The following is a 16,689-nucleotide window of genomic DNA, read 5'->3' on the forward strand; positions in this document are numbered from 1 at the left end:
TAAGGGCAATTATGAGGCTATTAGGCAGGGAATTAGAGGCATAAACTGGAAGGAGGTTTTCTCAGGGAAATGTACAGAAGAAATGTGGCAAATTTTCAAGGAAAATTTGTCTGGAGCTCTGCACAGCAACGTTCCAATGAGACAGGGGAGTTATGGTAGGTTACAGGAACCATGGTGCACAAAAGCTGTAACGAATTTAGTCAAGAAGAAAAGAAAAGCCTACAAAAGGTTCAGGGAGTTAGGTAATGTTAGAAATCTAGAAGAGTATACGACTAGTAGGAAGGAACTTAAGAGGGAAATTAGAAGAGCAAGAAGGGGTCATGAGAAGGCCTTGGTAGATAGGATAAAGGAAAACCCCAAGGCATTCTACAAGTATGTTAATAGCAAGAAGATAAGATGTGAAGGAGTAGGACCTATCAAATGTAATGTTGGGAAAGTCTGTATAGAACCGGTAGAAATGGTAACGGTACTCAATGAATACTTTACTTCAATATTCACAGTGGAAAAGGATCTTGGTAGTTGCAGTGCAGACTTGCAGTGGACTGAGAAGATTGAGAATGTGGGCATTAGGAAAGAGGATGTGTTGGAACTTTTGAAAAGCATCAAGTTAGATAAATCGCCGGGACCGGATGGGATGTACCCCAGGTTACTGTGGGAGGCGAGGGAAGAGATTGCTGAGCCTCTAGCGATGATCTTTGCGTCATCAATGGAGACGGGAGAGGTTCCGGAGAATTGCGGATGTGGTTCCATTATTCAAAAAAGGGAGAAGAGATAGCCCAGGAAATTATAGACCAGTGAGTCTAACCTCAGTGGTTGGTAAGTTGATGGAGAAGATCCTGAGAGGCAGGATTTATGAACATCTGGAGAGGAATAGTATGATCAGAAATAGCCAACACCGCTTTGTCCAAGGCAGATCATGCCTTACGAGCCTAATTGAATTTTTGGAAGATGTAACTCGACACATAGACGAGGGAAGAGCGGTAGATGTAGTTTATATGGATTTCAGCAAGGCGTTTGATAAGGTGCCCCATGCAAGGCTCATTGAGAAAGTGAAGTGGCATGGGATACAAGGGGACATTGCCTTGTGGATTCAGAACTGGCTTGCTCACAGAAGGCAAAGAGTGGTTGTAGATGGGTCTTTTTCAGCATGGAGGTCGGTCACCAGTGGAGTGCCCCATGGATCTGTTCTGGGACCCTTGCTCTTTGTGATTTTTATAAATGACCTGGATGAGGAAGTGGAAGGATGGGTTGGTAAGTTTGCTGATGACACAAAGGTTGGTGGTGTTGTGGATAGTGTAGAGGGATGTCAGCAGTTGCAACGAGACATAGATAAGATGCAAGACTGGGTGGAGAAGTGGCAGATGGACTTCAACCCAGATAAGTGTGTGGTGGTTCATTTTGGCAGGTCGAATAGGATGAAAGAATATAATATTACGGGTAAGACGCTTGCCAGTGTGGAAGATCAGAAGGATCTTGGGGTCCGGGTTCATAGGACGCTCAAAGCAGCGTCGCAGGTAGAGGCTGTGGTTAAGAAGGCATATGGAATACTGGCCTTCATCAATAGAGGAATTGAGTTTAGAAATCGGGAGATAATGCTGCAGCTGTATAGGACCCTGGTCTGACCCCACCTGGAGTACTGTACCCAGTTCTGGTCGCCTCATTACAGAAAGGATGTGGAAGCCATAGAAAGGGTGCAGAGGAGATTTACAAGGATGTTGCCTGGATTAGGTGGCATGCCTTATGAGGATAGGTTGAGAGAGCTAGGTCTTTTCTCCTTGGAGAAGCGAAGGATGAGAGGTGACCTGATAGAGGTGTATAAGATGTTGAGAGGTACTGATAGAGTGGATTCTCAGAGGCTTTTACCCAGGGCTGAAATGGTTGCCACAAGAGGTCACAGGTTTAGGGTGCTGGGGAGTAGGTACAGAGGAGATGTTAGGGGTAAGTTTTTCACTCAGAGGATGGTGGGTGCGTGGAATCGGCTGCCGGTCGTGGTGGTGGAGGCGGATTCGATAGGGTCTTTTAAGAGAAATCATAGAAGTCATAGAAACCCTACAGTGCAGAAACAGGCCATTCGGCCCATCAAGTCTGCACCGACCACAATCCCACCCAGGCCCTACTCCCATATCCCTACACGTATTACCCGCTAATCCCTCTAACCTACCCATCTCCGGACACTAAGGGGCAATTTTAGCCTGGCCAATCAACCTAACCCACACATCTTTGGACTGTGGGAGGAAACCGGAGCACCCGGAGGAAACCCACGCAGACACGAGGAGAATGTGCAAACTCCACACAGACAGTGGCCCAAGCCAGGAATCGAACCCAGGACCCTGGAGCTGTGAAGCAGCAGTGCTAACCACTGTGCTACCGTGCCGCCCTTTTGGATAAGTTCATGGTAGTAAGATAGAGGGTTATAGGTAAGCCTAGTAGGTAGGGACATGTTCAGCGCAACTTGTGGGCCGAAGGGCCTGTTTGCGCTGTAGATTTTCTATGTTCTAAAATTAGAGGGCATAGCTTTAAGTTGAGAGGGGAGAGATACAAAAGTGTCCAGAGTGGCAATTTTTTCACACAGAGGGTGGTGAGTATCTGGAACAAGTTGCCAGAGGTAGTTGTAGGTGTGGGTACACTTTTGTCTTTTAAAAAGCATTTAGATAGTTACATGGATGCGATGGGTATAGAGGGATATGGGCCAAATGCGGGCAATTGGGATTAGCTTCGGGGTTTAAAAAAAGAAAGGGCGGCATGGACAAGTTCGGCCAAAGGGTCTGTTTCCATGCTGTAAACCTCGATGACTCTAATTCTGTTTTGATGCTTGAAAAGCAAGAACATAAATGGGATGAAAGACCAGGATGTCTGGGAATGCCAATACATAAATCACTTAAGGTAGCAATACAGGTGTTAGAAATAGAGGTCAATGCTGACGGAGTGGTAATATCACTGCTTTGGTAATGCTGTGGGGACATGGTTTCAAATCGTACCATGGCAACTGGTGGCATCTTAAATTCAAATCTCATCTGTAACTAACATCAATTGGTGAAAGGTTATCGGGGTAGGTGGAAGATTACAATCAGATCAGCTTTGATCTTACTGAATGGCAGAGCAATATCGAGGGGCTGTGTGGCTCCCAATTCATACGTTTGTTTGTCCTTCAGGAAAGGAAGCCCGTCACCTTTACCCAGTCTGGCCTACAAGCCACTCCAGACCCATAGCAATATGGCTGAGCCTTAACTGCTGTACTTAGTTTAAGGGCAATCAAGAATGGGCAACAAATTGGCCTTGCTCGAAAGAATATTAAAAAGGTACAAAATCACCAAGATGATGCCTTTGTGAGCAATTATAACTGTCAAAAAAAGATTAAACAGGCTAGGGTGATTTGTTACAGAATTGAAAACTATGCCACAAATGTAAGATGTTACAATTAGGAATTCAGGAAAAATCTCTTTACTCTAAGACCAGCAAAAATGTGCAACTTCCGACATAAAGGAATGGTTGAGGCAAATGACATGACAGAAGCTGGATCAACACCAGGAAAAAAGAAATAGAAGGATATGCTGATGGAGCGGGGTGGGAGGTGGCTCATGTGCAGCAGAGATACCAGCAGAGGCCACTTTGGCTGAATGGCCTGCTCCTGTTCTCTGGACTTTGATGGAACACAGAGCACAACACAGTAACCACATCACAACAGTTTGTACTTAAAATACTGTGAATGTTGAAAATCTGAAATAAAAACAGAAAACACTGGAACTCGGCAGGTCTGGCAGCTTCTGTGGAGAGAGAAATAGTTAACATTTCGAGTCCCTATGACTCTTTGATACTTAAATACTGCCTTTAACATAGTGAGCCCCAGCAACATAAGAGAGTGATCAAAATAATGTTTAAAGAAATTGGTTTTTGGATAATAAAATGGAATATAACTGAATTGAGGAACATCTTAAATAAGAGGTAGAGGAATTTAGGAAGGGGACTCCCTTTAAGGCCTTGGCATCTGAAAGCACAGAGCGATAAATTGTTGAGCAGATATTTAGGAGGGTGTGTCGGCTTGTTCGACTGAAGCATGATGCATAAACACCACAACAAAATGTAAAAGGACAGTGACATTGAAGTAACTGCTCATGGTGCTGGAAAAAATTACAGAGATAAGGACAAGGCCATGAAAATAAGGATGAGAATTTTCAAATCAAAGTTTTGCCAGATCAGGAGCCTTGTTTATAGAACTGGAAAATGGGAGGTTGGCCATGGTCAAAGCATGGATGAGGTTACTGCAGGTGAACTGAGGCAAAGTTACAGAAAGTAGACAGTCTTAGTGATAACAGGTCAGTTGCTTATCTTGGTATCAAATATGACACAGAGGTTATAAACAGTCTGGTTCAGCCTCAAGACAGTGGCCCAGGAAAGAGGGATGGCATCAGGAGATAGGAAAGGGAGCTCGTGGCAGAGACCAAAGTCATGAGTAAAATCCTTCCCAATATTTGGTTGGAAGAAATTTCTGCTCATTCAGCAGTGGATGTTGGACAAGCAGATTGACACTTTGGAGAGTGCAGGGGTGGTGAAGGAGACCCGGGTGTCATCAGCATACTTTTGAAAACTGATATAGTTGTCAGATAATGTGGCCAAGGATCAGCAAGGAGCTAAGAAGCAGGAGGGTGCCAAGGGCAGATCTTTGGAGGATACTATAGGTAATAGTATAGCAGTGGCAAGAGAAGGCACTGTAGATGTTTGTTATGGCTACAGATAAGAGGGTGGCCTCACCTAGCTCAATGAGTAGGAAGGTATTCAAGGAAGATGACGTGGTCAATTATATCAAAAGCTGAGTACAGATCAGGAAGAAGTTGTTCACCACAGTGACAGTCACAGGCATTCAGATTCTCAGATCTATAGAAGATGGTTTCACACTTGTGTCTCATTCTCTCTTTTCAATTTCCTGCTCTCATCTGCATTACTGACTGCATCTCCTAACCTGTTCTACAAACCTGTTTGCACGACTCAATCTATCATCCAAATCATTGCTAAATATGTCAAAAGCTGAGATCCCAGAGTGAGTACCACTTGTCACATCCCAACAATCAAAACCTTCCCTTTATCCCAACATCCTCTCTCCAACATCCAACCAATTACTAGCTCTTTGTTTAACAAATCCTCTGGTTCTTATCTTTTAAACTCCACCCTGGTGTTAGTGTAAAAGATATTGCAGGCTCCCCCTTGGCCTTTGCTCAATACTGAGGAGAGAGAGGACAAATATGAGAATGAACACAGCCAGGAGAAGCAGTGAGCCACTATGCAATGGCAGGGCCACTAAAACTCTGCCTTGGTAACAGTACAGTTTTTTTTCAGTAATGAGTATAGTGAGGAGACATCCAACAAGCTGTTCCTCTAATTTTAGATGCTCAGTCACACAGCCAACACTAAAACCACAACATGTGGCTTCGAGGGAAGCCACATGCATGCTCATTACCCTGGGAACATTTACCTTGCTCCTGGTGAATGATTTATACTCCTTGTCCCGTTGATACTGAGACATATGCCTGCGCTCAGGCCTGGATTCTTTCTCTTTCTGATATGACGAGGTGCTCCTTCCACTTCCCTCTTTGTTGGATCGATCCCTGGAGGTGCTTCGACCTCGAGCTGGTGTGCTAGGTTTGCCAGGCTCCTTCATTAAATGATCCTTTTTAGCAAGAGCAACTTTTTTCCCATTCAATTTTGAGGCACTGCTTTCTCTGCTCCCTGGTTTCGCCACGACAGACTTTGGAGGTGCAGTTTTGGTTTTAGGTGGTGAAGAAGAGGCTGGGGAGGTGGCTTTTTCTGCTGTTGCAAGAGTGGTAGCCTCACCAACAGGTGTGGCTGGCGGAGACGAAGTGGTTAGTTGCGGGCTGACTCCCTCTGCAGCTGATGAAATGGTAGTGGGTGCCACAGATGGAGTAGTTCCACACGTGGCACTGGGACTACTTGCTACATTGCTGGCGGTTGATGTTGGTTTGGTCACTACACTGGCAGCAGCAGGTGGCAATGCCTTGGCAGCTGTGTTAGCATTAGGGGTGGTATTGATGGCAGCCTCCGCGAGTTTAGAGGCTGTTTGACAGGGTGTTTGGATTGGCTTGCTGGCAGCAGCTGCAGGGGACAATGCAGGTTTAGAGGCAGCGTAAACCCCAGCTGCAGTGGGCTTGCTGGTTGCACCGCCTGTGGCCAGAGATGGTTTGTTAGCTACACTGGTTGCAGTCTGGCCCTGTTTGGTGGCCAAGTTGGCAGTAACCGACTTAGTCACCACATTCAGAGGGGTTGCACTGGGTGTAGTTCGTGCTGGTTTGGTGGTCACATTCACAGCTGATAGTGCAGGCTTGGTGCCAGCAGCTGTGGCAGCCACAGCAAGCTTCGTGGCTACCAATGCAGGTTTAACAGCTGCACTGGCAGCAGCTGGTGTAGGTTTGGATGGTTCATTTCCACTGGTTGGAGCTGGTTTACCAAGTTTGATAGCACCAGCTGAATTTGAGACTGCAGCGGCTGGGGTTGGTGATTTAGCAGTGACAGCAGGTTTATGAGGGGCAGATGGCTCATTGACTGTTGCTGTGACAAAGTTCTGTGCAGTTGTCTCTGTTACTATCTCCGTAGCAGGCGTCATCACCGTAGTCGGCTTCACGGAATCTGACATAGTCTGGTCACTCAGGGCCTCACCATTTTTCTCATCATTTACTTCAGTCTTTTCTGCCTCTTTAGACTCTGCAGATGTTTGTATCTCCATTGGTTCAGGCTCAGCTGCATTATCAGAGCTAAAAAGCAAAAACATTCATGAATATTTGCTCTGACTGGGTGGGATGATCCCTCACACTCTGTCCTTTCACACTCTGGGACAGAGGGCCACGCTCTGTCCTTTCACACTCTGGGACAGAGGGCCACGCTCTGTCCTTTCACACTCTGGGACAGTGGGTCACGCTCTGGGACAGTGGGCCACATACTGTCCTTTCACACTCTGGGACAGTGGGCCACACTCTGTCCTTTCACACTCTGGGACAGTGGGTCACATACTGTCCTTTCACACTCTGGGACAGTGGGCCACGCTCCGGGACAGTGGGCCACGCTCTGGGACAGTGGGCCACATACTGTCCTTTCACACTCTGGGACAGTGGGTCACACGCTGTCCTTTCACACTCTGGGACAGTGGGTCACACGCTGTCCTTTCACACTCTGGGACAGTGGGCCATGCTCTGGGACAGTGGGCCACATACTGTCCTTTCACACTCTGGGACAGTGGGTCACATACTGTCCTTTCACGCTCTGGGACAGTGGGCCACATACTGTCCTTTCACGCTCTGGGACAGTGGGCCACATACTGTCCTTTCACACTCTGGGACAGTGGGCCACGCTCTGGGACAGTGGGTCACACGCTGTCCTTTCACACTCTGGGACAGAGGGCCACGCTCTGTCCTTTCACACTCTGGGACAGTGGGCCACGCTCTGGGACAGTGGGCCACATACTGTCCTTTCACACTCTGGGACAGTGGGTCACATACTGTCCTTTCACACTCTGGGACAGTGAGCCACGCTCTGGGACAGTGGGTCACACGCTGTCCTTTCACACTCTGGGACAGTGGGCCACACTCTGTCCTTTCACACTCTGGGACAGTGGGCCACACTCTGTCCTTTCACACTCTGGGACAGTAGGTCACACTCTGGGACAGTGGGTCACACGCTGTCCTTTCACACTCTGGGACAGTGGGCCACACTCTGTCCTTTCACACTCTGGGACAGTGGGTCACACTCTGTCCTTTCACACTCTGGGACAGTGGGTCACACTCTGTCCTTTCACACTCTGGGACAGTGGGTCACACGCTGTCCTTTCACACTCTGGGACAGTGGGTCACACTCTGTCCTTTCACACTCTGGGACAGTGGGTCACACGCTGTCCTTTCCCACTCTGGGACAGTGGGTCACACGCTGTCCTTTCACACTCTGGGACAGCGGGTCACATTCAGGGACAGTGGGTCACACACTGTCCTTTCACACTCTGGGACAGTGGGTCACATACTGTCCTTTCACACTCTGGGACAGTGAGCCACGCTCTGGGACAGTGGGTCACACGCTGTCCTTTCACACTCTGGGACAGCGGGCCACATACTGTCCTTTCACACTCTGGGACAGTGGGCCACATACTGTCCTTTCACACTCTGGGACAGTGGGTCACACGCTGTCCTTTCACACTCTGGGATAATGGGTCACATACTGTCCTTTCACACTCTGGGACAGTGGGTCACACGCTGTCCTTTCACACTCTGGGACAGTGGGTCACACGCTGTCCTTTCACACTCTGGGATAATGGGTCACATACTGTCCTTTCACACTCTGGGACAGTGGGCCACATACTGTCCTTTCACACTCTGGGACAGTGGGCCACATACTGTCCTTTCACACTCTGGGACAGTGGGTCACATACTGTCCTTTCACACTCTGGGACAGTGGGTCACACGCTGTCCTTTCACACTCTGGGACAGCGGGCCACATACTGTCCTTTCACACTCTGGGACAGTGGGTCACACGCTGTCCTTTCACACTCTGGGACAGCGGGCCACATACTGTCCTTTCACACTCTGGGACAGTGGGCCACATACTGTCCTTTCACACTCTGGGACAGTGGGCCACATACTGTCCTTTCACACTCTGGGACAGTGGGTCACATACTGTCCTTTCACACTCTGGGACAGTGAGCCACGCTCTGGGACAGTGGGTCACACGCTGTCCTTTCACACTCTGGGACAGTGGGTCACACGCTGTCCTTTCACACTCTGGGACAGTGGGCCACACTCTGTCCTTTCACACTCTGGGACAGTGGGTCACACGCTGTCCTTTCACACTCTGGGACAGTGGGCCACACTCTGTCCTTTCACACTCTGGGACAGTGGGTCACACTCTGTCCTTTCACACTCTGGGACAGTGGGCCACACTCTGGGACAGTGGGTCACACGCTGTCCTTTCACACTCTGGGACAGTGGGTCACACTCTGTCCTTTCACACTCTGGGACAGTGGGTCACACTCTGTCCTTTCCCACTCTGGGACAGTGGGTCACACTCTGTCCTTTCACACTCTGGGACAGTGGGTCACACTCTGTCCTTTCACACTCTGGGACAGTGGGTCACACTCTGGGACAGTGGGTCACACGCTGTCCTTTCACACTCTGGGACAGTGGGCCACATACTGTCCTTTCACACTCTGGGACAGTGGGTCACATACTGTCCTTTCACACTCTGGGACAGTGGGTCACATACTGTCCTTTCACACTCTGGGACAGTGGGCCACATACTGTCCTTTCACGCTCTGGGACAGTGGGCCACGCTCCGGGACAGTGGGCCACGCTCTGGGACAGTGGGCCACGCTCTGGGACAGTGGGTCACATACTGTCCTTTCACACTCTGGGACAGTGGGCCACGCTCTGGGACAGTGGGCCACATACTGTCCTTTCACACTCTGGGACAGTGGGTCACATACTGTCCTTTCACACTCTGGGACAGTGGGCCACATACTGTCCTTTCACACTCTGGGACAGTGGGCCACGCTCTGGGACAGTGGGCCACATACTGTCCTTTCACACTCTGGGACAGTGGGCCACATACTGTCCTTTCACGCTCTGGGACAGTGCGCCACGCTCTGGGACAGTGGGCCATGCTCTGGGACAGTGGGTCACATACTGTCCTTTCACACTCTGGGACAGTGGGCCACGCTCTGGGACAGTGGGCCACATACTGTCCTTTCACACTCTGGGACAGTGAGTCACACGCTGTCCTTTCACACTCTGGGACAGTGGGTCACACGCTGTCCTTTCACACTCTGGGACAGTGGGTCACATACTGTCCTTTCACGCTCCGGGACAGTGGGCCACGCTCCGGGACAGTGGGCCACGCTCCGGGACAGTGGGCCACGCTCCGGGACAGTGGGCCACATACTGTCCTTTCACACTCTGGGACAGTGGGCCACGCTCTGGGACAGTGGGCCACGCTCCGGGACAGTGGGCCACATACTGTCCTTTCACACTCTGGGACAGTGGGCCACGCTCTGGGACAGTGGGCCACGCTCCGGGACAGTGGGTCACATACTGTCCTTTCACACTCTGGGACAGTGGGTCACATTGCAAAAGTGTGTTGGGCAATCTGACCTGGCAGCTCAATGGTGAATAGGCCCAAGACTTTGGCTGGCGACAAGTTTAATATTTCAATTGTGGATCTGAACAGTGGACATCAGACTGAAAGCAGTCTCTCTCTCTGTCTGGGTTTTGGAAATTCTGCTGGTTAGCTGGAAGGAAAGATTCTTTGCCTTCCTGCAGTAGAAAATTTGCTGTTGGTTTGATCAGAGTCTCTCACTGATGTTCTGGGAAGTTGCTCTGACTTCTAACTGTTTTGAGTGTATCACGAGAACTGCACCTGTGGAAGGGTTTTGTTTATGGGAGTGGTTTGATTGGAACGTCTTAGATATGCTTGTTAAGGGTTATACATTATTGTGGTTGTTTTGTTTTGTTTGTAATTGATAAGTTATTGCTAATATTCTTATTATACATGTTAACTATATTCTTCAATAAACTATGTTTGATAAAAGCACCCGAGTGGGTCATTTGAATCATACTTGAGATGAACCATATCATGCTTATCCTTGCCAAATTCAAGGTGCAAAATTTATGATCCAGGCGGGCTCCATAAAACACTTTGGAGTTTCTGACCTGAACCATAAGAGTCAACGCCTGCAGTGGTGGGGGTGGAGAAATACAGCAGTCTATTCCATCAACCTATGAATTTATGACAGCACCAAACTCTGCATCTGTTTGCAGATTCAATTTGAAAATATGCTTACCTCCCCTCAATGGAATTTTCTGCCTTTTCTTCATTCTGTGATAGGAAAACAATATTTTTAGTAAATTTAGCAACTTAAACCAGAGACAAACTGAAACAGTATTTGAGGGTGGAACATATTGATGATGGCATGTGGTTATAGCCACCAATGGACAGTCCCACCAGGGAAGTGGATAGGGAGAAGGTGACGATGTTTAACAGTACAGGGATATTAGCTACTGTTACAAAGTCTGCAATTTCCTACACAGGATATGTGGATAGTTGGGCAAAAGAGGAAGGATAATTGCATAGGGATTGCAGCAAGACCGGGCTTGAGCTGATAAGTGGCCAGTAACCGTTATACAGTATACAGGACTCCAGTTGTGGTCTTACAAATGCACTGTATAGTTGTTTTAAAAAGTTCGCAACTTGTACTCCATCCCCCTTACAAGAGAATCATTGAACAGTTACAGCACAGGAGGGGGCCATTCAGCCCATTGGTCTGTGTTGGCTCTTGGAAGAAATTATTCACTGAAAGGCAGTAATTCACCTCGTGCCACTTCCCTGCCTTTTCCATATAGCCCTGCAATTTCTTCCTTTCCAGATAATAATTCAATTCATCTTTGAGTGCCTCTATTCAATCCACCACATTTGGGCAGTCCATTCCAGATCTCAACCATTTGCTGTATTAAAAAGAAATTCTTCAGGTCACCGTTTTTTTTCGTATATATATCTGTGTGCTCTGGTTCTTGATCCTGCCTCCCACCAGTGGGAACAGTTGTTCCCCATCTGCCCAGACCCCTCATGACTTTGAGCATGTCTATCAAACTCCTTAAGTTTTAAGATAGCAATGAATAAAGTTAAGTCAGGACCTTGTGGGAAGGTGCTAAATTGGGGGAGGGCAAATTACGACAGTATTAGTCTGGAGCTCGGGAGAGGTAATTGGGAGGAGCTGATATTGGGCAAGTCTACATTTGACATGTGGGAATTGTTTAAAGACCTACTGATCCGAGTTCAGGACCAGCATATTCCAGTAAGGAGGAAGGCCAAGGATGGTAAGGGATCCTTGGATAAGGAGGGAGGTTGTGAATTTAAACAAAGGAACAAAATAAGCATATAGAACATAGAACAGTACAGCACAGAACAGGCCCTTCGACCCACAATGTTGTGCCGAGCTTTATCTGAAACCAAGATCAAGCTATCCCACTCCCTATCATCCTGGTGTGCTCCATGTAAGGTTTAGGAAGCTAAAATCAGACAGGGTCCATGAGGAATATAAAGAAAGCAGGAAAGAACTTAAGGACATAAGAACATAAGAAATAGGAGCAGGAGTAGGCCATCTAGCCCCTCGAGCCTGCCCCGCCATTCAATAAGATCATGGCTGATCTGAAGTGGATCAGTTCCACTTACCCACCTGATCCCTATAACCCCTAATTCCCTTACCGATCAGGAATCCATCTATCCGTGATTTAAACATATTCAACGAGGTAGCCTCCACCACTTCAGTGGGCAGAGAATTCCAGAGATTCACCACCCTCTGAGAGAAGAAGTTCCTCCTCAACTCTGTCCTAAACTGACCCCCCTTTATTTTGAGGCTGTGCCCTCTAGTTCTAGTTTCCTTTCTAAGTGGAAAGAATCTCTCCATCTCTACCCTATCCAGCCCCTTCATTATCTTATAGGTCTCTATAAGATCCCCCCTCAGCCTTCTAAATTCCAACGAATACAAACCCAATCTGCTCAGTCTCTCCTCATAGTCAACACCCCTCATCTCTGGTATCAACCTGGTGAACCTTCTCTGCACTCCCTCCAAGGCCAATATATCCTTCTGCAAATAAGGGGACCAATACTGCACACAGTATTCCAGCTGCGGCCTCACTAATGCCCTGTGCAGATGCAGCAAGACATCTCTGCTTTTATATTCTATACCCCTTGCGATATAGGCCAACATCCCATTTGCCTTCTTGATCACCTGTTGCACCTGCAGACTGGGTTTTTGGGTCTCATGCACAAGGACCCCCAGGTCCCTCTGCACAGCAGCATGTTGTAATTTCTTTCCAGTGAAACAGGGAATTAGGACAGCAAGGAGGGACTATGAAATGAATACCTCGGCAAGTAGGGTTAAAGAGAATCCCAAGGCATTGTATACATGCATAGGGCGAGGGTAGGACCACTCAAAGATAAAGGAGGGAACTTATCTTTGGAAGCAGAGGATGTGGACGAGGTCTTAAATGAGTGCTTCGCATCAGTATTCACCAAGGAGAAGGACATGGAGGATAGTGAGATTGGTGTGGAGCATGCTAATATGCTAGGGCATTTTGAGATCAAGAAAGAAGTGGTGTTGCATCTCGAAGAGAATTAAGGTGGATAAGTCCCCTGGGCCCAATGGGATCTACCCCAGGTTATTGAGAGACGCAAAAAAGGAGATTGCTGGGGCCCCAACAAAGATCTCTGTATCCTCGCTAGCCACTGGAGAGGTCCCGGAGGACTGATAAAGAGCTAATGTTGTTCCTCTGTTCAAGAAAGGAAATAGTGATAATCCAGGAAATTATAGAATGAGTCTCACATCGGTGGTTGGGAAACTATTGGAGAAGATTCTTAAGGATAGGATTTATGTGCATTAGGAAAAGCATGGCCTAATTAGGGAAAGTCAGCATGGCTTTGTGTGGGCCACATCATGTCTTACTGACTTGATTTGAGTTTTACGAAGAGGTGACAAAGGTGATCGATGACGGTAGAGCAGTGGATGTTGTCTCCATGGATTTTAGTAAGGCCTTTGACAAGGTCTCATGGTAGCTCATCCAGAAGATTAAGATGCATGGGATCCACGATAATTTGGCCACTTGGATTCAGAATTGGCTTGCCCATATAAGTCAGAAACTACTGGTGGAAGGATGTTTTTCTGGCTGGAGGTCCGTGATTAGTGGTGTTCCAAAGGGATCCGTACTGGGCCCTCTGCTCTTTGTGATATATATAAATGACAATAAATGTGATATATATAAATGACAATTTCATATGTAGATGGGTGGGTTAGTCAAGTTTGCAGATGACATAAAAATAGGTGGAGTTGTGGATAGTGTAGAAAGTTGTCAAAAGATAGAGGGGAATATAGATCAGTTGCAGATATGGGCGGAGAAATGGCAGATGGAATTTACTTCGGGCAAGCACGAGGTGCCGCACTTTGGGAGATCATATGTTAAAGGTAAGTATACAGTTAATTGCAGGACCCTGATCAGCATTGATGTACAAAGAGATCTTGGGGTTCAAGTCCATAGCTCCCTAAAAGTGGCCACACAGGTAGATAGGGTGGTAAAGGCGGCCTTTGGCATGCTTGCCATTATTTGTTGTGGCATTGAGTACAGGAGTCCAGATGTCATGTTACAGCTTTATAAAACTTTGGTTAGGCTGCACTTACAGTATTGCATTCAATTCTGGTTGCCACATTACAGGTAGAGTGTGAAGGCTTTGGAGAGGGTGCAGAAGAGGTTTACCAGGATGCTGCCTGGATTAGAGGGGATGAGCTATAAGGAGAGGCTGGACAAACTAGGGATGTTTCCTCTGGAGCGGCGGAGGCTGAGGAGAGACCTGATAGAAGTCTATACAATGAGAGGCCTAGACAGGGTTGACAGTCAGAATCTTTTCCCGAGTTGAAACGTCTAATACTCGGGGGCATGCTTAAGGTGAGGCGGGGGGAGAGAGAGACAGAGAGAGAGAGAGAGAGGGGGGAGAAGTTCAAAGGAGATGTGAGGGGCAAGTACTTCAGAGAGGGATAGGTGTCTGAAATGCGCTACCAGGGGTGATGATGGAGACAGATATGATAGGGGCGTTTAGGGGCTTTTAGATAAGTACATGAATATAAAGGAATAGAGGGATATGGACCAAGGGGAGGCAGAAGGGATTAGTTTAATTTGGCACCATATTCAGCACAACATCATGGGCCAAATGGCTTGTTCCTGTGTTGTACTATTCTATGTTCTAACTTTTTCTTCTGCAAGGATAACACTCCAAATCTCTCTAATCTTTCTACACAACTGAAGTTCCTCATCTCTGGAACCATTCTCATCAATTTTATCCACGCTCTCACTAATACCTTCACATCCTTCCAAAGTGTGGTGTCTAAAACTGGGTACAGTACTCCAGCAAGGGCCAAACCAGTGTTTTCTATAGGTTTTAAATAACTTTCTTGCTTTTGTACTCTATGCCTCTGTTGGTAAAGCCCAAACGCATTATTAACCACGCTCAATCTATCCTGCTATCTTCAGTGATTTATGTCTCTGCTCTTGCAAGCCCTTGAAATGTACCCTATTAAAGGCCACATGCCTTCTAATTACCTGCATACTAACTTTTTGTGATACATGTATGAGTTTCAGCTCCAATTTAAATAATATTCTGCTTTTCTATTCTTCCTGCCAAAGTGGACACACTCACATTTTCCCACATTATCCACTATTTGCCATTTTCTTTTGCAGACACTTTGCGACTCCCTCACAATTTTCCTTCACATCATCTTAGTATTAACAAATTTGGCTACAAGGCACACGGGTCCCCTCATCCCAGCGGTGTGCCTCAGGGATCAGTGCTGGGTCCACTGTTATCTGTCATTTATATTCATGATTTGGATGAGAATATAGGAGACATGGTTAGTAAGTTTGCAGATGACACCAAGATTGGTGGCATAGTGGACAGTGAGGAAATTTATCTCCAATTGCAATGGGATCTTGATCAATTGGGCCAAATGGAATGGCAGATGGAGTTTAATTTAGACAAATGCGAGGTGATGCATTTTGGTAGATTGAACTAGGGCAGGACTTACTCAGTTAATGGTAGGGTGTTGGGGAGAGTTACAGATCAAAGAGATCTAGGAGTACATGTTCATAACTCCTTGAAAGTGGAGTCACAGGTGGACAGAGTGGTGAAGAAGGCGTTCGGCATGCTTGGTTTCATTGGTCAGAACATTGAATACAGGAGTTGGAATGTCTTGTTGAAGTTGTACAAGACATTGGTAAGGCCACACTTGGAATGCTGTGTGTGATTCTGGAAACCCTATTACAGAAAGGATATTATTAAACTAGAAAGAGTGCAGAAAAGATTTACTAGGATGCTACCGGGACTTGATGGATTGAGTTATTAGGAGAGGCTGGATAGACTGGGACTTTTGTCTCTGGAGCATAAGAGGCTGAGGGGTGATCTTATAGAGATCTATAAAATAATGAGGGGCACAGATCAGCTAGTCAATATCTTTTCCCAAAGGTAGGGGAATCTAAAACTAGAGGACATAGGTTTAAGGTGAGAGGGGAGAGATACAAAAGTGCCCAGAGGGACAATTTTTTCATAGAGGGTGGTGAGTATCTGGAACAAGCTGCCAGAGGTAGTAGTAGACGCAGGTACAATTTTGTCTTTTAAAAAGCATTTAGATAGTTACATGGGTACGATGGGTATAGAGGGATATGGGGCAAATGCGGGCAATTGGGATTAGTTTAGGGGTTTTAAAAAAAGGGCGGCATGGACAAGTTGGGCCGAAGGGCCTGTTTCCATGCTGTAAACCTCTATGACTCATCCAAGTCATTAATATAGATTGCAAATAGTTGAGGCCTCAGCACTGTTCACTGTGGCACTTCACTAGTTTGTCAAACTGAAAATGACTAAACCTGTAAAACTGTTTCCTGTTAGCCAATCATCTATCCATATTAATATATTATGTCCAGCACCAGTTCTTATTTTTATGTGGAACCTTATCAAATGCCTTTTGAAAATCTAAATGCACTACATCTATTGGTTCCCCTTTATTTACCCTGCTTTGTTACATCCTCAAATGAACTCTCAATTTGTCAAACACTATTTCCCTTTCATAAAACCTTGTTGATCTGCCGGACAGTTCCTAAATGTCCT

The 16,689-nt window shown here is 46.9% G+C and overlaps 1 protein-coding gene across 3 annotated transcripts in view; it reads right to left on the bottom strand.

The window, feature by feature from the left end:
* Window positions 1-16,689, bottom strand: part of znf638 (zinc finger protein 638) — a 279,892-nt gene that overhangs the window by 43,954 nt on the left and 219,249 nt on the right. For all 3 annotated transcript variants that reach the window (XM_078224710.1, XM_078224700.1, XM_078224717.1), the window contains exons 17-18: window positions 10,826-10,860; window positions 5,468-6,761 (exon numbers count right to left, since the gene is read on the bottom strand). In XM_078224710.1, the coding sequence (XP_078080836.1) occupies window positions 5,468-6,761; window positions 10,826-10,860 (1,329 nt within the window). The remainder of the gene's footprint in view (window positions 1-5,467; window positions 6,762-10,825; window positions 10,861-16,689) is intronic.

This window comes from Mustelus asterias, chromosome 1 (assembly GCF_964213995.1).
Source record: "Mustelus asterias chromosome 1, sMusAst1.hap1.1, whole genome shotgun sequence".
In the NCBI taxonomy this organism is placed as follows: Eukaryota; Metazoa; Chordata; class Chondrichthyes; order Carcharhiniformes; family Triakidae; genus Mustelus; species Mustelus asterias.